The 22,256-nt window shown below is 44.5% G+C and overlaps 1 protein-coding gene across 2 annotated transcripts in view; it reads left to right on the forward strand.

The window, feature by feature from the left end:
* Positions 1 to 20,560: 20,560 nt before the first annotated feature.
* TM9SF3 (transmembrane 9 superfamily protein member 3) overlaps positions 20,561 to 22,256 on the forward strand; it is a 61,296-nt gene continuing 59,600 nt past the window's right edge. Inside the window, exons 1-3 of one of the 2 annotated variants that reach the window (XM_037435950.2) lie at positions 20,561 to 20,725; positions 21,335 to 21,530; positions 21,596 to 21,718. In XM_037435950.2, the coding sequence (XP_037291847.1) occupies positions 20,648 to 20,725; positions 21,335 to 21,530; positions 21,596 to 21,718 (397 nt within the window). In that variant the 5' untranslated portion in view covers positions 20,561 to 20,647. The remainder of the gene's footprint in view (positions 20,726 to 21,334; positions 21,531 to 21,595; positions 21,719 to 22,256) is intronic. The other variant, XM_037435951.2, reaches the window with a different exon arrangement.

Genomic DNA, 22,256 nt, shown 5'->3' on the forward strand with positions numbered 1-22,256 from the left:
GCGCCTGGGTCTACACAAAATGCTGATAGTGTGACCCCATCACTTTCTACAGTGTTGAGATGCGCTGAAATTGGCTACTTTGCGTAATGCTAAATGCGCAGAAGCTCCGCCTCCGTAGCTTTCCCTTCAGTGCTAAGAAAAGTTGTCCCCGAGTATAGCTGCATGATCATGACCTAGGTGTACCAGGTGCGCAGCGATAACACGAGGTAAGCACGCGAGATAGATGATTACTGATGTGTGATTGAAAGCGTCCCAAATATGGCCTTTTGTTAATGGAGCCATAACTCCCGGCAGCGAGGGCACTAATTTGCCGCAACGCGACCCCCTTTGGTGCAGTGGCTGCCGAAGGCAGTAAAATGACGTTGGCAAAAGAGCGAGATCGCAGCAACGGTGTAACGGAGGGTTGAATGCTGGAGACGTTGCCGCGCGAGCGCGATGCGCGTTTGATGTATTCTCAATGGCACTGTCGGGAACCCAGCGGAACTACGCATACGTCCGTCACCTTACTTGTACCGCCGTTAGCAACAGAGAACTATATGTGATGACACCATTGTAACGCTACCGAAAGTGCATGGCCTTTTCTATGTTTGCCATTGCGTGAAAAATACACTTCAGCTCATTCGCGTGTCCATATCTGCTACCGTGAACTCATTCCGGAACTATGAAGAGAGTATATATACATGTTGAAGTTGCGGCACAGCTTACGGACGACTCGTCAGACTTTGACATGAGCGCGTACGGTTGCAGGACGATTCATTAGCGAAAACTGGCATGGCTATACATGAAACGCGTTACCATCGTACGTGAAGCTGACCAGCGTGCCCCTAGCTAGTTGCATGCAGTGCATCGCCTACTAAGCTCACTTCATCAGCGCCGTGCCCTGTAACGGATACGCGTGCATTTGCCCTTGCATAGATATTTTTTTCATCGTGCTCCCTCAGTACGGAACCGAGCACAGGTGTGAAGAATATATTGTCGAGCCAATGCGGCGGCGGTGAGTTGCGTTCGTTTCCACGAGAGATATGCACTTGCAGTCTCGCGCACAAGGGCGCAGCAGCGAACAGTATGGTCAGTACGCTTACATGAACTGTAATAGTGATGAAACTTTAAGCCACACGTACTGTCGTGCAGGCAGTACATGATTTAGATTGATTGAGATGTTTAACGAAAGAGGTTTGTTACGATGATGTGCCACTGCATTCGTTGGTAGCCATAGTCACGCACCCGTAAACTTTCATGCAGGCATCACTGCAATTGATCGTGCCGAAGTCATAGTAATCACTGCAGGATCTACTGGGGCTCTTATCACAAATGTGCAAAATCGTAGGTTCTTCACGGTGACATAGACAAATAGATATTTGTGAACATCGAATATTTGAGTTTAAATATTTAAAATTTTCGAATATGTGGTCATCGAATCAAATATGAATATTACAAATGTAATATTCAACAAATATTCAAAACTTTCGATTATTTGCACACCCCTAAATTATTTGGACATGACTGTGATGGCAAAAACCAGCCGAGAGTGTCCATATAATTGCTATCTCAATAAAGCAAGATGCATGCACTAAGAGGCAAGGAGAGCAGCGTCACTACCAATGAGGATAGGATAGTTAACATAGCTGAGGACTTCCATAGAAGTGTGGTGTGGCTCTGTTGTAGTGTTTGAGATCTGTACAGTTGCCAGGAGAACCAGGATGATAATGTGAAAGCATTAAAGAAAATCAGTCGCCCTGAGAAATCGGATATCTCACAGGTAACGACAGGAGAAGTAAAGAAAGCCTTGCAGGGAATGCAAAGAGGCAAAGTTGCTGGTGAGGATCGAGCAACATGAGATCTGTTGAAAGACTGAACAAATTGTTTTAGAAGAATCGGCCACCTTGTATATGATGTGTGGTGAAGGTACCAGATTATTAGAAGACTGCTATGATCTTAATCCATCAGAAAGGGGACATCAAGAACTTGAAAATATACAGACCGATCAGCTAACTGTTTAATGTCTACAAGCCATATATGATGGTGATAGCTAATAGAATTAAGACCTTCTTTGAATTTAATTAACCAAATGACCAAGCAGGATCAGGATTTTGTTCAGGCTGTTCGAAAATAGACCATAATCACACACCACCAATCGGGTGGTAGAGAAATGTATAGAATATAACTATCTCCTATATATATATATATATATATATATATATATATATATATATATATATATATATATATATATATATATATATATATATATATATATATATATATATATATATATATTGTTATGGCGTTTATTAGCCGGCACACAGCGAGTCTACACAATGGCGACAGTAACGGCCAAAACACGGGGTCTCCGCGCGAGCGGCGTTCTCTTTGGGCAGACCCACTAGAAAGCACATAAGTGTTCGACCCACTTCAGTGTTCGGCGGCTTCTGTACAATTACCCCGGGGTCGAAGAGGGAGCAGCCTGGCGACCTAACAGCTTGTCACTACGAGCGGGTCATAGTAAGCCTTCAGACGCTCCACGTTGACTATGTCGCGCCCGCGGCGGCGCATGTCCGAAGATCGTTCAATTGGCTCGATAAGATAGTTGACCGGAGATGTGCGCTCGATCACACGGTAGGGACCTTCATATTTCGGGAGTAGTTTGGAAGAAAGGCCAGCTACAGAGGTCGGGATTGAGAGCCATACAAGGGAACCAGGCAGGAAGGTGGGCTCAGAAGTGGCGGAGCCATCACGAATATTCTTCTGCCGCTCTTGCTCATGCGCCGTAAAAGTCTTGGCAAGCTCGCGACACTCTTCAGCAAGCCTGGCGGTCTCGGAAATAGGTGTACACTCAGATGGATCCGGCGTGTACGGGAGTATCGTGTCGATGGTGTGTGACGGGTGCCTTCCGTACAGCAAAAAGAAAGGTGAAAAACCAGTCGTGCTGTGAGGGGCGGTGTTGTAGGCGTAAGTGACGAAGGGCAGTATGGTATCCCAATTCGTGTGGTTGGCGGCGACGTACATCGACAGCATGTCGCCGAGGGTGCGGTTAAAGCGTTCGGTCAGACCATTCGTCTGCGGGTGGTAAGCAGTAGTTTTGCGATGGACAGAATGGCACTCAGTGAGAATGGCATCGACGACTTCGGACAAGAAGACACGGCCTCGATCGCTGAGAAGCTCCTGGGGTGGACCGTGGCGCAATATAAATTGATGTAGTAGGAAGGACGCAACATCACGCGCAGTAGCCGCAGGGAGAGCGGCGGTTTCGGCGTATCGCGTTAAATGATCTACGGCGACGATGGCCCAGCGGTTGCCAGTGGACGTCAGAGGAAGTGGTCCGTACAAATCGATACCTATGCGCCCAAACGGACGGTCAGGGCAAGGTAGCGGTTGCAGACCAGCTGGTGACATGTGTGCGGACGGTTTGCGGCGTTGGCAAGCGAGACAGGAGCGAACGAACTGCTGGACGTAGCGGTACATCCCGCGCCAGAAGTAGCGTTGTCTAATGCGATGGTAGGTTTTGAATACCCCAGAGTGCGCGCACTGTGGATCAGAATGGAAGGATTCACATATCTCCGACCGCAGACTGCGGGGTATCACGAGTAGCCACTGTCGGCCATCGGCGTCGTAATTGCGTCGGTGTAGGAGGCCGTCACGAATGGCGAAATGGTGAGCTCGACGACGCAAGGCACGCGTGGATGGCGTTGCGGACGGATCAGAGAGCAAGTCGATCAGTTGGGCGATCCAATTATCCTTTCGCTGTTCGGTAGCGATGATGTCAACATCAATGGCAGAAACAACAACCGAGGATACTGAGCAGAGCACGTTAGCTTCAGGCAGAGGGGAGCGAGAGAGGGCGTCGGCGTCAGCATGCTGGCGTCCGTTGCGGTAGAGGACGCGGATGTCGTAGTCTTGTAAGCGAAGAGCCCAACGGGCGAGGCGGCCTGAGGGATCCTTCAATGATGACAGCCAGCATAGTGCATGATGGTCAGTGACGACATCGAATGGGCGACCATACAAATAAGGTCGAAACTTTGTAAGAGCCCAGACGATCGCCAGGCACTCTTTTTCCGTGACGGTGTAGTTTGTCTCGGCTCTTGTGAGCGTACGGCTTGCATATGCCACAACATAATCAGGGAACCCGGGTTTGCGCTGCGCCAGGACAGCGCCGAGGCCTACACCACTGGCGTCCGTGTGCACTTCTGTTGGGGCCGTAGGGTCATAGTGGCGGAGAATGGGAGGAGACGTCAACAAGTGGCGGAGCTTCAAGAACGCGTTGTCGCACTCTGACGACCACGAATTGAGGGGCCCGTTACTTCCGAGGAGCTTCGTCAGCGGTGATATAATCGTGGCGAAGTTTCGTATAAAGCGTCGGAAGTATGAGCACAGGCCCACGAAACTACGCAGTTCTTTGACGGACGCAGGTTTTGGGAATTCGGCCACGGCCCGAAGCTTGGCTGGGTCAGGAAGAATGCCATCCTTGGACACGACGTACCCTAGGATGGTGAGTTGGCGTGCTGCAAAGCGGCACTTCTTCAGATTTAGTTGCAAGCCGGCATTGCTCACACGTGCGAAAACTTCTTTTAGACGTTGGAGATGGGTGGAGAAATCTGGAGCGAAGACAACAACGTCATCGAGGTAACACAAGCACGTGTGCCATTTCAAGTTGCGCAGTACGGTGTCCATCATGCGCTCAAATGTCGCAGGTGCATTACACAGACCAAATGGCATGACGTTGAATTCGTACAAGCCGTCGGGTGTGATGAAGGCAGTCTTCGGTCGAGCGTCATCAGCCAGGGGTACTTGCCAGTACCCCGAGCGCAGATCGAGAGAAGAAAAAAATTGGGCTCCGTGAAGGCTGTCAATTGCGTCGTCAATGCGCGGCAGTGGGTAGACATCCTTGCGAGTGATCTTATTGAGCCGTCTGTAGTCCACACAGAACCGCACAGAACCATCTTTCTTCGCAACAAGAACAACAGGAGACGCCCATGGACTGTCCGAGGGCCGAATGACGTCGCGTCGGAGCATATCGTCAACCTGCTCGTTAATTTGCCGGCGTTCAGCAGACGACACGCGGTATGGACGTTGCCGTAATGGTGGATGGGCACCAGTGTCAATACGATGCGTAACAGTGGACGCGCGGCCGAGAGAACTTCGCCCGACATCGAAAGAAGAACGGTATTCTTGCAACAGGTCTAGAAGCTGGGAACGCTGCACTGACGTAAGGTTGTCATCAATGAATGGGCCAAATACATCAGGAGATGATGGGTCAGAAGTAGAAACAGCACTGATGGTACGTGAATCGGGACAACGCGAGTCTTCGGGTACGTCCAGGACTTGTGCGTCGTCGACTGCTTCCACTCTGCCGAGACATTCCCCTTGAACCAAGGTAACAGTGTACGGGGATGGGTTGGTCACAAAAATAGCGGCGTTGCCTTGGGTGATTTGCACGGTCGCGAAAGGTACTAGCAACCCTTTCCTCCTGGAAGCACGGTAGGATGGCGAAACAAGTGCAATTGTGTCGGAGAGACCGGTGCAGTAGACCGATACGCCCATCGTCGATTTTTGAGGCACTATAGTATCGTCTTTCACAAGAATCTTGTTCAGTGTCGAGGGACCGTCTTCTGGCGTCAAATGCGAGAAGGGCGAGAGTTCAATTTCGGCGGCGGCACAATGAATGACGGCGTCGTTGCGGGAGAGAAAATCCCATCCAAAGATGACGTCATGAGAGCATGCAGGAATGATGATGAATTGGGCGACATACAGAACGTCCTGAACGACAACGCGAGCTGTGCAGCCTGCTGTAGGATTAATACGATGTGAGCTAGCGGTACGAAGGGACAGTCCAGAAATCGGCGTCGTCACTTTTCGAAGCAAGCGGCAAAGGTTTTCGCTCATAACTGATACCGCAGCTCCAGTGTCAATAAGAGCAGATGCATGAACACCGTCCACAAGCACGTCAATGACATTAGATGGGCGGCTCTGAGGGCTTTCACAATGCGATAGCGTCGCAGTCCTTGCCTCTGGGACTGCGACGACTAGTTTTCCCGCTCATGAGCAGAAGAACTTGGCCGCATGGGGGACAGAGACCGACGTCGTGGAGACGGCGACCTTCGAGCAGACGGACCTGGGCGAGACGACAGTGGCACAGACGGCAGTTCCTCGTTATACGAACTGCTAAGGTGGCCAGCAACAGGAGAAGTGGGAGCCGGCTGTAGTCGAGAGCAATAACGGGCTACGTGACCGGCGTAACCGCAAGCAAAGCAGATGGGCCGGTTGTCGGGTGTGCGCCATCGGTTTGCCGGGGTGGGTCTCGCCCGGAACGGTGTCTGGAAAGGCTGCATGGTGGGCTGAAAATGAGGCTGAGGGGTTGCGCCAACATATGCAGCCGGCATACCCGCTGCAAAGGACGGAGGTCGTGCGGCAGCTTCGGCGTAAGTCACTGGTGCAGGCGCTTGAACGACTGGAGGCGGCCTTGCGACCACTTGGGCGTAACTTGGGGGTGCAGGGGCCGGAAGTTGTTGTGGGTGGTATGCAGGCATGACCTCCGCTATTTCCTGCTCAATCGCTCGGCGGATGGGTGGAAGAATGGTAGGGGCCGATTGTTGAGCAGCCGGTGGGTGGGCAAAGGGCAGGAGAGAGAACTGCCGCGCGATTTCCTCACGTATGAAGGACTTGAGATCTGCCAGCAGTGCCACCTGATCACAGCTCGCTTCCAATTAAGCCTGCAAGCCCTGCATCTCGTGGTGTGGAGCGACGGGTCATCGAACGCTGCCGGCGGAGCTCCTCGTAGCTCTGGCACAGCGTGATGACCTCAGCTACTGTGCCTGGGTTTTCGGCAAGCAGCATCGTGAAGGCATCATCGTCAATGCCCTTCATGACGTTCCGGATCTTGTCTGATTCGGACATGCTGTCGTTCGACTTCTTGCACAAGTCCAGGACATCTTCAATGTAACTGGTGAATGACTCACCGGCCTGCTGAGCGCGTTCGCGTAAGCGCTGCTCGGCTTGCAGCTTGCGAACGGCAGGGCGGCCAAAAACGTTGGTGATAGCAGTCTTGAAACCGGACCAGGTTGCAAACTCGGACGCGTGGTTGGTGTACCACAAACTTGCAACGCCCGCAAGGTAGAACACCAAGTTTGTCAACTTGCCGTCCTCGTCCCATTGACGCTCACGCGCTCGTAAATGGCGAGCCAGTCCTCCACGTCAGTGCCATCGGCGCCCGTGAAGATGGGTGGATCGCGGATCCTGGGGACACCGGGACATGGGGGTGGCATGGGAGGAGGCGTTTGCTGAGAGGCGTCGTGGGACATGGTAGATTGCAGCGTACGTGAGCGTAGTTCCAAGGGCATCGAAGGGGATCGTAGCACTCTCCACCAATTTGTTATGGCGTTTATTAGCCGGCACACAGCGAGTCTACACAATGGCGACAGTAACGGCCAAAACACGGGGTCTCCGCGCGAGCGGCGTTCTCTTTGGGCAGACCCACTAGAAAGCACATAAGTGTTCGACCCACTTCAGTGTTCGGCGGCTTCTGTATATATATATATATATATATATATATATATATATATATATATATATATATATATATATATATATATATATATATATATATATATATATATATATATATATATATATATATATATATATATATATATATATATATATATTGTGGTATTCATAGATTGCAAGAAAGGATTTGGTTTGGCCTAGATATCTGCAGCCACGGAGGTGCGGCGAAATCGGGGCATAGACGAGCCATGTATAAAAATACTGGAGGAAATCTACAAAGGCTGCATAGCCACCAAAGTCCTCCATAAAGAAAGCGCAATATTTAAATAAAGAAGGTTGTAAGACAGGGAGCAAAAGTAATGTACAACAACCTCGGAAGAGAGCAGCACTTCGAGATAGTTGTAAAAGACTATATCTACTTAGGGCAGGTAATAACTGCGGAGTAGAACCACGAGATTGAAGTAACTAGAAGAATAAGAATGGTGTGGAGCACATTTGGCAAGCACTCTCAAATTATGACAGGTAGATTGCCACTATCCCTCAAGAGGAAAGTATATAACAGCTGCATATTGCCGGTACTTAGGTACGGAGCAGAAACCTGGAGACTTGCAAAGAGGTTAAGCTTAAATTGAGGACAACGCAGCGATCAATGGAAAGAAAAATGGTGGGTGTAACCTTAAGAGACGAGAAGAGAGCAGAGTGGATCAGGGAACAAATGGGGGTTAAGGATATCATAGTTGAAATCAAGAAGAGGAAATGGACATGGGGCGGGCATGTAGCGCATAGACAGGATAACCGCTGGCCATTAAGGGTAACTAACTGGATTCTCAGAGAAGACAAGCGAGTTAGGGGGAGACAGAAGATTAGGTTGGCAGATGAGATTAAGAAGAATGAGGGTGTAAATTGGCAGCAGCAAGCACAGAGCCGAGTTGACTGGCGGAACATAGGAGAGGCCTTAGTCCTGCAGTGGACGCAGTCAGGCTGATGATGATGATGAAGGCAGGGAGGCACAATATCACCAATGCTATTCACCGCGTGCTTACAGGAGGTTTTCAGGGCCCTAGATTGGGAGGAGTTTGGAAAACAAGCTAATGTAAAATGCTTTGCTAACCTGTGATTCACTGATGAGATTGCATTGGTGAGTAACTCGGTGGGACATATTGCAACTTATAATTACTGAATTAAACAAAAAAAGCAGAATGGTAGGTCTGAAAATTAATATGCAAAAAAATTGAAGTAATGTACAACAGTCTTGGAAGAGAACAGGGCTGTGTGATAGGTAGTGAGGCACTGACAGTTGTAAAGGAATTTATCTACTTAGGACAAGTATGACTGTAGAGCCGAACCATGAGGCCAGTGCTGTACCAACTCTTTCGTCAGTGGGGAGGGGGGGGGGGGGCAAAACCCTGCCTTTAGTCCTCAGTTGGGATATACATGAGAAAGAACTTCATCAACACACTCGCACTTTGATATCAATTTGCGTACCCTGAGGTTACACAAAGTTCCCGCACACTTCAACAGGCCGAGGAATAGCGCCCTCATCCCAATTTCCGTGTCCAATATGCAACGCTCATCTTGCTATCACGCCTCTTTCTCTGATTGTGCTTTGGCAGTTAACATCTATTGATACCACAATAGTTTGTTTAATGAATTTATTGTGGATGTTAGTTGTCGGGATAGACTCCAATGCATCAACGAGGATACATCCACGTTGACTGGGACTATAGGTGCCACACACCAAAACTAACATACAGCGAACCTTCCTTTATTAATGTACATTAAACATTTAATTATGCCTGTAAAGACACATTTTACTTTCGTGTTGTATGCCGATTCCCATGATGGGGAGGGGGGATCAACCATGATTTCTCAACAAATTATTGCTGTTAGATTTTTTATAATGAGTATTACACTCTCTTGCATACATTTAGGTTTGTGTGTATTACAATTTGCATTGTTTTCTAATGGTTTGAACACTGTTTCTGGAGCATGCAATTAATAATGTTATTGCTATTGTTATATTACTGTTATTAACTTATTATCATCTTCTCAACCCTTTTCTTTAAAAATGTGTAATTTGTAGTGTTAGGGGTGTTTTACATTGTTTACCCTCATTGTATTTGTATTAACATTCCTTAAGAGGCCCCCAGGCACCTGCTTTATTATGCCCATAAAAACAATGTAAGCAAAATTTTCCTTTGAAAGAACAAAATTTGGGTAATTATGACATTAAACTACTCCTCGTTACTTCCTTTTGAAATGGTTGTTAGCTGTATATGATTGGTGTAAACAGTCTTTGTCATGCACGCAGCATTAGCTTGTTATGTGAGGGAACATATGACGCGAAAATGATCCATCACGTAATGGCCACTTATGGCGACTACGTAAAAAATAGGAGAATAAACTATTCTCGATATGGCATAATGTTTGCCATTGGTTCTTCGGCATTTAAAATTTTTTGTGTCATGAAATTGCCTGCTTGCTACATGATGTCACGAAGCCGGACAGCATCTCCTTGTAAATGTAATTCAAGTAGGCTAGCTGCCAATCACATAAGCAGCAGCTATTTAAAGCAGCTGGCGAGATGGATTATGATTATAATAGAATATTTCTATTTACGGCATAGTGGTGTTTAGTAGTTTGTGCGGGTGTACATCTCTGCGAGCTCATACTTGCTGAGAGATAGTGGAATAGAGAGAAATAGGCGGCGCTGCACGTGTCCGATAGTTTGCTGTCCAAGATGTACTTTGACCTGTAAAAGACAATTCAATTTGAGTGAAAACCAACTAGCACGACTCTTAACTAAGCTTCCACAGTGGTAAAAACCACAGTCTTTTACCTTCTCTCTAATCTGACGGGTCAAGTTGTGGGGCAAGCTTAAAAGTGGACCTTCCTACTGAGCACGAGTCTACTGCTTTATTTATGACCACTTTGCAAGCTGCCACTATGGCTCCAAGTTATCATAAGCAAGGTTGATCAGATTCATCAGAGACTAAAGGGGAAACAACAATTTTCGCCGTTTCGGTACGGATAAACTTAAACATCAAAAACGATTCGTCGCACTCATCGGCTCACAACAGCTTCAACAGAGGAGCAGTAATGATATATCCTTTTCGAAAAACATTATTTTCTAGAAGCAGCAACTGCTTTGACCAGTCTTTAGAAAAGTTTGCTCGTTGCCATCCGTTAGTGCATCAACAAGTCATAGCAGAATAAAAGCATGAACAAGAGATGTAATGTTATAGGGACCCTGTTCAGCACTTGCCTGCTCTGCAATACTACAGTAAAAGATGCGAAAGTGTCGCATAGGTGACCTGCACCGTAAAGAGCCTACAAGTAAAATCATCACAGCGGAAATGTTGGCGAAATTTCAATATGTTGTAAAATAGCCTCGTAACATTTTCGTTCTCCCACAAGAACATAATTGAGTGATTACTGTTGTGATGAGAAACTTCGCCATACTTGTAGGTTTCCACAGCGCGCAGCCAAGAGAGACCACTGTCGAAAGGGGGGGGGGGGGGGGGGCCTCAGCCTCCCCCGACTTTTCTCAGTGGGGGGTTCGTGCCCCCCTTGCCCCTCCCCCCAGCTGATATGCCTATGCATGAGACTGAAGCAACTAGAAGAATGAGAATGGGGTGGAGCATATTTGGCAAGCATTCTCAAATTATGAATGATTGTTTATAACTATCCCTCAAGGGGAATGTACACTAAAATTTCATTAGTTCAAACTTGAATTCAGGCAGAACCCAAGAAAGCCACCTCTGGTAGCGTTATTGCTAATTATTGCTACCCATTTCTGGCGGGTATTTTTTAAAATTAAGTTATGGAGCTCAAACAGTGAACTGAAATTAGTTAGTCAGAGATACGCCAGAAACAAGCATACATGTACTAATGCAAAAAGTCAGCCTTAGTGTCGAAATATATAATGCTATTTATGCTCTGAAATTCATTAACTTCCATGGGAGTAATAACTCTATCAAAATTAAATGTCAGTAATTTGTATTTGCTTGGATTTCTTCGGCCATGACTCCATTATAATGGTTTGCAGCTTGCCCAAGATCTTCACAGCAGCGTCCCAATTCTTATCTGAAAAGAAATTTTACTGTTCCATTGTTTTGCTTCTTTAGTCAATTTGGCTTGGTCCGGCTTTGTAACACATTGTGAACACTCAGGATTGACTTCTGGGAGAAGCAACGAAAACTAGGTGATCATTGTGGATACTTGGTTGAATTATCAGAAGGAGGTAAAACTTTATTTTAGGGGCGTGCGAGTATTCGAAATTTTGAATGTTTTTTAGTAGTGTTTGCTATTAAAATTGATTTACACTGGAATTTCACTACTCAAGCATCCCTATTACAAATACAGTCAATGTCCAACTAAAAATGACTCCTTCAGATTTTTAATATGGTTCACAACATTATACTAGCACATTGCGGCAAAGCTGCCTACGAGGCTCTGCTGTGATTGGATTTTCAAATGGCAAATACAGTCAACATCAAATTAGAAGTGGCCCCTTCAAATTTTTTTTTAATGTGCTTCACTTGGTTGTACTCGCGTACCGTGGCAAAGCTGCCTTTCAAACTCCACTACGGACTCAATAAAACGTTTGTTCCAACATGGAGATGATAGATGTGGCAGATGTTGGGTCTTAAAGGAGCACTGATACAAAATTTTGAAGGCTAGATAATGAGTGAGATATATTTACGTGAAGACATACACAACTTCTATGAAATATCAAGGGCAAATGTAGCTTATAATAGCATACTTAACATCAATTTAAAGTGCACGCAACATGATTGAGCGAGATAATGGAGCAACTCGCAATGATGACATCAATGCAGTGGGAGGGTAAACAAACGTGCGTCCCAAGTTTGTATTGGCTGTTTGCTTGGCACACGCCTTGTGCTTGCACTACTGTGATTTCTTTCTTTGTGCCTGCGACTTTGCATGTGCTGGCTGTCAGTGAGGCGCCCACTCATGCGCGGTTGTCACGTCAGTTTTGCGTGGCCACGTGGGCAGCTGTGTTACCTCCCCACCGAAACCTCTCCTAGCTGCCTAGCTCAGTGCTCTTTGAAACCGAAACTGCAACTTAACACTCTAAAAACATATCAAAATAAATAACTGTCGCATGCTTGGGCAAACAAGGTTCCGAGCCGCAATAAGTGGTTCATAAGCTACCTATTCAAACAACAAAAAAAAAGTTAAGTTGCAAAATGTTGTGCCAGTCTTTCTTTAATTGATCCTCTTTCGGGCCTGAAATTTGTTAGGAAGTCAAAAAAATCGGACGCCAAAATTTTTAGTATTAAAAATTTCAAATTTCAATTTTTAATATGGTACAAGTTGTCAATAAGAATAAATATATTTATTTTCCAACAGTTTCGGGGATGAGTTATACTCATTCCCTGACAAAGGGAGGACCCCCCCCCTCGAAACTGTTGGGAAATAAATATATTTATTCTTGTTGACAATGCTCCCATTGTGCCAGATTCCATACCTTCACGAAGACTAACTGGCCCATTGAATTATTACTTCCAGTATATATATATATATATATATATATATATATATATATATATATATATATATATATATATATATATATATATATATATATATATATATATATATATATATATATTATATATATATATATATATATATATATATATATATATATATATATATATATATATATATATATATATATATATATATATATATGTATATATATGTGTGTGTGTGTGTGTGTGTGTGTGTGTGTGTTTATATATATATTCTTGTTCCTACAATTTTTCTTTCTCTTTTCTCTCTGTCTGTTCCTCAGTTTCTTCATTCTTCATTAATCTCCTATCTCTTTCTGTCTTTCTTCTTTTATGCCATGCTTTACTCCCTTCCTCCTCACCTTTTCCTGACATGTGTCCTTCTCATCCTCACTTCTATTTTCTTGACCTTGGTTGACTAAACTATACAAGGATATGTTGCACTCTGATACGTGCCAGGATGGCTGAGTGGTTACAATATTTGCCTTCAAAATATGGGTACTCAAATTCGAATCCTGCTGTGTCAAGAAATTTTTTTTATTACTTTCTCTTTCCTTGGCTCTCTAGACATGTTCTCTCCCCTATCAGACTTATTCCATCCCATGCTGGACAAATCCGCATGCATGTTCTGGGAGCAAAGCAAAAACTAAAGAGGATGAACATAGCGTGTGGCAGTTCATGATGATGATAGCTTTATGTTGACATGATTACCTACAACCGATGCCTGTCATAAACAGCTCCGGTGTTGAAAAGAAGGTAGCCTAGATGACCTACATATAGAAAATGCTCTTTTTGCTCCACTGCTGTAAGTGGAGCATTACTTCAGAGTTTTGAAGGGTTTGCATAGGGACAATAAAAATTACTTGTAGTTCAGGCTGAGGTACAGGGTGAAAAGGTAAAAATTCAACCATGTACAACCCAATGTTTGCCTCAAGTTCTGACTAGTTGAAAATTATAGATCTTAAGTGTTTATTCTAGTGTTACCCACCTCTGGCTTGTTCTTCATTTTACTTTATGAAGTTATTTTTTACTCTACATATATCTACAATGCTTGGACCCATAGGCAAGAGGCAAAGCAATTCAATTAACTTATGTGACAGCTACTAGGAGTAAGCGAAAAAATAGTTCACTGAGATGGTTGAATATAAAATTTGTTTTATGCACTTCGAAAGTATGATTGTGGGTGCAGTGCAAGGAGGACAAACGACGAAAGTAGACGCACCACCCAGTGTTTTTTGTCTACCTGTGCTCCTGCATCAAGAGTCACCATTCAGTGAACTTCTTTCCACCATGTTCACGTTATCACACACGTGGATCATGCCTTAAAGTGCAGTATCATGCCATGTGTTCTTTGTACATTCAGTTTTCATATAGCATTAAAAAACCCTGAAAACGTGTGTACGAGCAGCAGGCCAAATTGCAAGAAAAAGAAAATTAAAATGGAGAGGCAGTCACATCCAGTGCCCACCCGAATATGTGCCACTGCTAGATTGCAAGAAATACTTGTTGATCTCTGATGCTGTGGCACATCTGGGGATTCAGCCCAATAGTCGAATTTAGAGGGCATCACTACAGCACATTAGTTTGGTCTTTATTGCATGCATTACGGTGTTGTCGGTAGTGATTGGGAAGAGATTTAAAGTAACAGGAACTTCCAGCACCGTAGATAGCCCTGAAAATGACATGATTCATGAATGTGCCCACAAATCAAATCTAAACAGCAGTGGCAGTAAGCGTGGAGTATAATAGCCAAGGGTAGGGTGTGCATAACTAAATGAATAAAGTTATTATAAAAATGATATCATTCACTTTTGTAATGTTTAATGGACATTGAGAATTACTGTGGACTCATTGAAAAAAAGTTTCAGTGAATAGATGGATGGATGCTATGAGCATCTCTTTTATAACGGGGAAGTGGCAAGCGTTTCACAAGGCAGGCCAAATAAAGAAGAAAAATACTTTTTTTTATGTTGGCCTAGTGCTTCAATTGTGTATTTCAATTTAATCTATCTTACTATAGAGAAAAAATACAAACTCATAGACCAGTTCTCTGTACTTTGTAGCAGAATGCTTTTATTTTTTTACTATTTATTTTTCTCCTTTCTCTATAGGTTTCTGTCACTAATACTCTAACCGTCTCTTACTTATTTCTATTGTGGGTGGGTTCAGCTTCCTATCGTCATCCTTAGAACCCTAGTCTTCATGTAGGCTCGTGCCCAAGCACACACATAGCCGGCTGTATATTTCCATATTCAAACAGAACATGCCTCGTTGTTTTCTTATCTTGCCCACAGCATATGCATTGTTCTTACTCTTTACTAAATCTCACTTTAAAACTCAGCATTTTGAGGCAACCTGATCGTGCTTCGAACAGTAAAGTGCTTCCCCTTAAATTATCATGAAAGGCTGCTCTCCTTATTTCATTTTGCCCTTTGATTGATTTGTGGGGTTTAACGTCCCAAAACCACCATATGATTATGAGAGACGCCGTAGTGGAGGGCTCCGGAAATTTTGACCACCTGGGGTTCTTTAACGTGCACCCAAATCTGAGTACACGGGCCTACAACATTTCCGCCTCCATCGGAAATGCAGCCGCCACAGCCGGGATTCGAACCCGCGACCTGCGGGTCAGCAGCCGAGTACCTTAGCCACTAGACCACCGTGGCGGGGCTTCATTTTGCCCTTTCCATTATTACTCAGAGCCAGTTTTTTCTTTTTTTCATCGCTGCCATCCTGTATCCTCTCTGTCTCTCTGGCTTTTCGTTTAACAACACTCTTGCCATACCACTTATACTGCCTGCCATATATTTACTAGAGAGCCTCCTAGTTATTTTTCACCACTGTGTGTTAACATTTGTTCTATACAAATAACAAAACACTTTCTCTGCTCATCTACTCTCTTTCATATTCCTTGGCCTCTCTTCGAACCATATTTTGCTTTGAGCTTCCCTTCTCCTTAAAGCTTGTCCACCCCACATCACCCTTTATAGCCTCATTCGTCATCTTTCCATGAGTACCCAACACAAAGCATCTCAAAGTCCTTTGATTTACATCCATTTTTCATTGCACCTCTGACCTCATGCACACTACTGAGTTCCCAAAAGTAAGCCCCGGAACCATTACACTTTTATGTTAACCTTGAAGCACCTCATGCCTGTTGTATCCCCACAACGCTCTGTGCTTCATTATTGCAGCATTCCTCTTTCCCTTTGCTGCCAAGGCTTTTTTCTGTACCTCCACGTATCTATCACCCTCACTTACCTATACTCCGAGGTACTTGCATTCGCTTACCCTCGGTATTTCTTGGCCCTTTATTGACCCCCTGATTATTGGCGTCAATCCACATTTGGTTACGCTAAATCCGAGTCCAAGAGTTTCGCCTAGCCTTCCACACATATTCGCCTGTTGCTGTAAATTGTCTCGACTTTTAGCAAACAAGACAATGTCGCCAGCATAAAATAAACCTGGAAGCTTCTGCTCAACCATCATGCTAGCCTGTTTGTGTGACAGATTAAATGCAATGTTGCTACCTTCTAGCGCTTTTTTTCATCCTCACCATGTTGAGCATGAATAACAGCAGGGACAAAGAATAACACCCTTGTCTCAGCCCCTTGCTAATATCAACGTTCTGTTTGCTACCTCTTCCTTCGCATTCCATGAAAACTGTATTGTCTCAGTATACTATCTCTCTCAAAAGCTGCACAAAGTCATCGCCTATGCTCATTCCTTTCGATATAACCCACGAAATTTCCTGATTAACGTTGTCGTACCCAAGTGATGTCTATAGGAAAGCTATGTACAAGGGCCTATTTTATATTTTAGATATTTCACCTACCACTCGATCACCAATCACTGTTTGTAGCATGTGTAACATGCGCGACTTTGTGGGCACTGCAGATAAAACAATTTTCGGCATTTTTCACATTACCAATCCTTAAGACACTCTGACCCACAAGTTTTCTGTTGCACTAACAATAACAGCTCGCAGAAAAATTGGTTTTCAGCCCTTTTGTCTATTGTGCTTCATCTGAATGGATAATCCGTTGCCTACAACAATATTTTCGAAGTTTTACATGTTAAATCAATAATACGATAATGAGGCACACTGTGTGTGTAGGTAATGGTTATGAAGTCTATCTATGGTGGCTCTGAAGACGTATACACAAAACACATGGTACAAAAAGTGGGTGTGAGCAACGGTGATTCATGTTTGTGCGTAGTTTTCTGTGCATGCTTAAAACAATGCACAAGCATGTGCATTCGTGTGCTAGGGTTGCAGCTTGACAAGTGCCACTCATTGCTGCAAAATCAGCGCTGCTTATGAATGGAAACTTGGATGAGTTGGTAGGTGCAAAGATGCAGCGCTACTTCTCAGTGTCAACTCCTTTTACCTTGTAAAGCTGTAATCGCATGACGAATGTGATCAAATCAATTATGTGCCATGTGACATAACTTGGATCACTTCACAGCCAGCATTTACACGAGACGGGAGAAGTCACACTACAAGGGAGCATTTCGGCATTTTTTCCCGAGGATCCCAACAGTGACTTGGGCCACTGTCCTGTGAACCACTTTGCGTGATTGAAGGGCGACTGACTACGAGAAAAGGTGATGAATCATGACATAGTGTGCAGTCCTCAAGCTCAAATTGCGATTTGGTCCATCATGTGAATACAGCTTAAGCAACACAGAACAGAGTGCGGATGCATAATAATATACATTCTCTTATCCTGAGCACTAATTATGGCGTGTATAAAAGTATCAGACTACATAAAGTAAACTGAATGACTCCGTAGTGTAGCGACAAGGTGTTTAATGTCCTACTCAAACTGTGAAACGCATGCTTGAATTTGTTTGTAATTCAGCGTCTTTTTATTTCCACTAGGGCATAATAATATGTATGTTCTAGTTAGTTGTCAGTCCCTTTAATTGTTAAACTGCCATGGTAGGTGAGCATTCAGGTAATATAACTATAGTGTAATGAAAGGGGTTGTCTGTCAAATACTATGTACACCGTTTACTGTTGTCACTGTTTATATGTGTGTTTGATTACCAGTTTCATGCACGCTGTTGACAAGAATACTTGGATGCCTTGAAAGGTCCTCGGAGAACCCCTTAGAATAACCCCACGGAGCCAATGTTTTGACCAATGGACTTGTCTTCTTCAAGGCTGCAACTGCCTACATTAGCGCATGCATGTTTTGTAACCTCTCCTCCAACCTAAATAAAAGGGGAGCAACATTCTTTTTGTGGTTGGTTGAATGGCAGATTACTTACATTGTAAGTCAGGCGGTATATTCTGGCTCCGCTAGCAAGGCCGCATGCACGCATACCTATGCATAGTCATTCACATGGTTTTCTATTAGAAAGAGGAATGCAAGGTTTCCACCCAGCCCTCCCCCTCCTTCCCTCTAACAACTCTTCCAAGTGAACTTCGACTGAGGCCCTTGTACAATATGTGCGTTGTACGAAGATGAAGTAAAAAAGTAATAGGCAGCTTTAGAATAGGGAGCTTTTGAATAAAAGACTCAAAAGTTTGGGTCCCCAAAGAGCATTGCGGGTGTTAGCGCTGGGGCATACAAAAGCAAGGAGTCTTTAAATGGGGTTTTGCACCAGCAATCGCGTTCTGCCAAGGCAACCTTTTCTTTAGAGAGAGACCTTGTTCTTGCCTAGCCGAAGTGTTTCACTGTTGCACCTACGAGACAAGCAATTGACTATCGAATTCAACATCGACGGTGTATAGTGAACCAGACTCTATTACAGGCATTTGTTGAGGTAAACTGGTAACTGCAGTCACTCTGCTAGCCTGTGTACGTTACACGTAAACCCGTTTTGAGCCCAATTTAGTGCACAATGAGTGCCGTCACTTCACTGGGAGCCACCATGCGTTTTTGATGCTAAGATTTGGGGGCTGGATTTGGGGCCCCTACTAAATTTGAATAAGGGCTTCGCAGCTCTTTGCACATGCTCGCTTTATGAAGCAGGAGCTAAGAGTTCTTTAATAGGGTCTGACGGCCACTTACCCTATTCTAAAAATTCGCGAACAGGGGGTGAGTGCTGGAGCTGACATCTTGACAGGCGAACTTAATTGTTTTTTCAAGGCTGCCTTGAAAAAGACAAGTCCACTCATCAAAACATTGGCTCCAGCACCCACCCCCTAGCTGTTTTCAAATTTCTCATTTCAAGCTTCCATCTTTCCCTTCTCGCCTTACTTTTGATTTCCCATATCACTCTAATCTAGGCCATATCACTCTAATCTAGGCTGTCGCTCAGTGGGTGTCGCCATGTTTGTTTGATGCAAAGCCTTTGGAGCAGGCTTTGATACTCCCACTAAATTTGAGTCCCCAAAGCCAAATGCTGTTTGGGTGTCGTGCATGCATAGACTTGGCGTCATTTCTTTTGAGTCCCTATTAAAAAACTGCCTAGTAGATTATATACATATGCAAACATAGCGGGTGGTCACCTGGCACTTAACAGGGGCCCACAAGAAAATAGCACTGACACATGCTCACTGGTGACCAACACTAATGCAAAGCTTTGCGTTTTAAAACTCCTATTTTGTTAAGTGACAGAAATAGCAGAGTGACTGCAACGAACGCAAAGCAAGTGTAAGTAACTTAGCCACAGGTTTGCGGATGCAGCCTGCCATTAGAAATGGCTGCAGCAGGCTGCATCCACAGAGCTGCTGTCCATGTCCAACTAAATCTGTCTAATAGTGAGTTCTATGATAGTGTACGCTAAGTTAGCATACACTTGCCTAGCGTTTGTCCCGGCCACCTCGTTCTCTCTGTCACTTAACAGATTAAGAGTTTTGGAACGCAAGGCTTTGTGTTAGCATTTGTCATCACTGTGTGTACATACATCATTCTATAGCAAGCCCCCCCCCCCCCCCCCCCCCTATCCGTTAAGGGATGGAAATCGGGCGACCGCGTGCTACCGTCGCGTGAGTATACGGGAGTTTTCGAATAGAGGCCCCAATCATTTTAGGAAAGAAGTAGCACTGAGGCTGAGACCCAAACAGCAATTGGGTTTTGCATTGCAAAAGTTGCGTGCGTAGCGTTAGCGTTCGTCACTCTATTGGAGCCCACAAGAGGTTAGCGTACGACGCGTGCGCAACACAAACATAAAGCTTTGCCTCCCCGTGATCCCTCACAGGGGACGCTACTGCTGCTACCCGATCACACGGAAAACTTACGGTGGCTAGCAATCTCAATCGAAATTGAAATTATCGATAGTGATTGGCTCCCTAGCTTGCACAGGGAGGCCAGTTGCGATTGAGTAATTCGATTATTCTATCCTGATAGAGCTGGAATGAACTTCGCGTGCGTTTGATCTCTTTGAACTAGGCGCACTTGTTAGGTGGCGCCTAAGTTACAAAAAAAAAAGTAGAAAAATTGTTTCCTGTAAATAACAAGATTACAATTTGTATTTAGAACCATCCTGATGAATGACTAGTCATGTTATTTTAGTGTAGTATGAAAACTGTTAAGTGGATATAAGCATCGTTTAATAAATAAAGCGTTTAGGGCTGACGTGGCTAGACGTACACCGATGTGCTAGGGGTGCTGTCGTCGAGTCATGAATAGTACCTACGCGGCGTATTAATCATGAAACGATTGGGATATGCGTTTGTGCTATTATTCGTCTGTTTCAGGCCTGCCGAGAGCGATGAACATGATCACAAGGTACGGAAACATAAACTTATTCTAGTAGAGTACGCGTGCAGCATTGGTGCCGTACTTTGCGCGCTGAACACCGGATTAAGGTTTGGGCGATGAAGTGCGGCACACACCCTCTATGTTTCATTTCTGCCTGCCAGATTTTACTTTAGAAAGATCGGGATCTCGCAAGTAGTCTTGATAACATTCTCTACATCTGAACTATGACATGCTTATTGATCGACTTCGCGCCGCCGGTGTTCTCAATACTCCGAAGGTGGTAACGTGGACCTTGACGTATGTGGTTAAAATGTTAATAATTGCTTCTTTGAATATTACTTCACGTCGAATATGATCACGATCTGATGTTGACGAGGTCATATAAAGTTGGAATAAGTTTAATTGTGGCTATGTTCTGCAGCACAAGCGCGTTAGCAACGATGTTATGTTGCTGCATGTAGTACTAGCACGCAGCTGAGTTTGTGTGGCCGCTGTATGAGTAGCGCCATTCCGCCGGTCGCTGTTGGCAAGAAACAGGTGTCGTTTTCGGAAGCAGGTGCGAGAAAAATGCGCTTCATCGTGGCACTGTTTGAAAAGTCACTGTCGTCTGAAAAGTGCATCTTGTCTTATTTTCAGTACCAAGACAACGAAGAAGTGGTGTTGTGGATGAACACTGTGGGACCTTACGACAACCGACAAGAGACGTACACTTATTTGTCGTTGCCTTTCTGTGTTGGCCCAAAAGCCTCCATCAGTCATTACCATGAAACCTTGGGAGAGGCACTTCTGGGAGTTGAACTTGAATTTAGTGGCCTCGACATACTTTTCAAAGGTGAGCACACTGTTCATAGAGTGCGTCCTGTTTATTTGTTTCTTCTAAATTTATGTTGTATGCAGCACCTGTAGCCAAGACGACTTACTGTGACATCACCCTGGATAGTGCAAAACTACAGGCATTCATATATGCCGTGAAAAACCGCTACTGGTATCAGATGTATATTGATGGGCTGCCTATCTGGGGTAAGTAACATTTCAAGGTTATATTGAAAGAAAAAAAATCTAATTTTAGTTAATGCCATAGCAAAGGCATGAAATGAAAAAAAAAAAAAACTTAATTTCAGCCATTTGCAAGTGTGTGCAGTGTATATTGGATGTAGCAGAATTGCAAGGCACATTTTTCTGCAAGGAGTTGCATTGATAAGTGCTCTTTCTTAATGTGTTGTTTAACTGTGTCTCATTATATAATAAGTGTATATACAGTAAATCACTTGTTATGCATATATGAGTGTGAATATTCCATATTTTGAATATGATTTAAATAGTCTTCTTTTTTATTTATATTTGGCTTGAGGATCAACTGTTTGAAATTAAGACATCCTTTATCTTGAATACCAAAGGGATCGTAACACCTTTTTCTTGGAGCTCGGAGGAGGTAAAGGGATTGAAGGGAGCACTGTGTAGCTAGCCAGCTGCTTACATCTGGGTGCTTAGTTATCAGCCCACACACATATACCAGCGGCTCATACCTGCGGGTGGGTATGTGCCACTAGTATGCAGG

Source organism: Rhipicephalus microplus, chromosome X (assembly GCF_043290135.1).
Source record: "Rhipicephalus microplus isolate Deutch F79 chromosome X, USDA_Rmic, whole genome shotgun sequence".
In the NCBI taxonomy this organism is placed as follows: domain Eukaryota; kingdom Metazoa; phylum Arthropoda; class Arachnida; order Ixodida; family Ixodidae; genus Rhipicephalus; species Rhipicephalus microplus.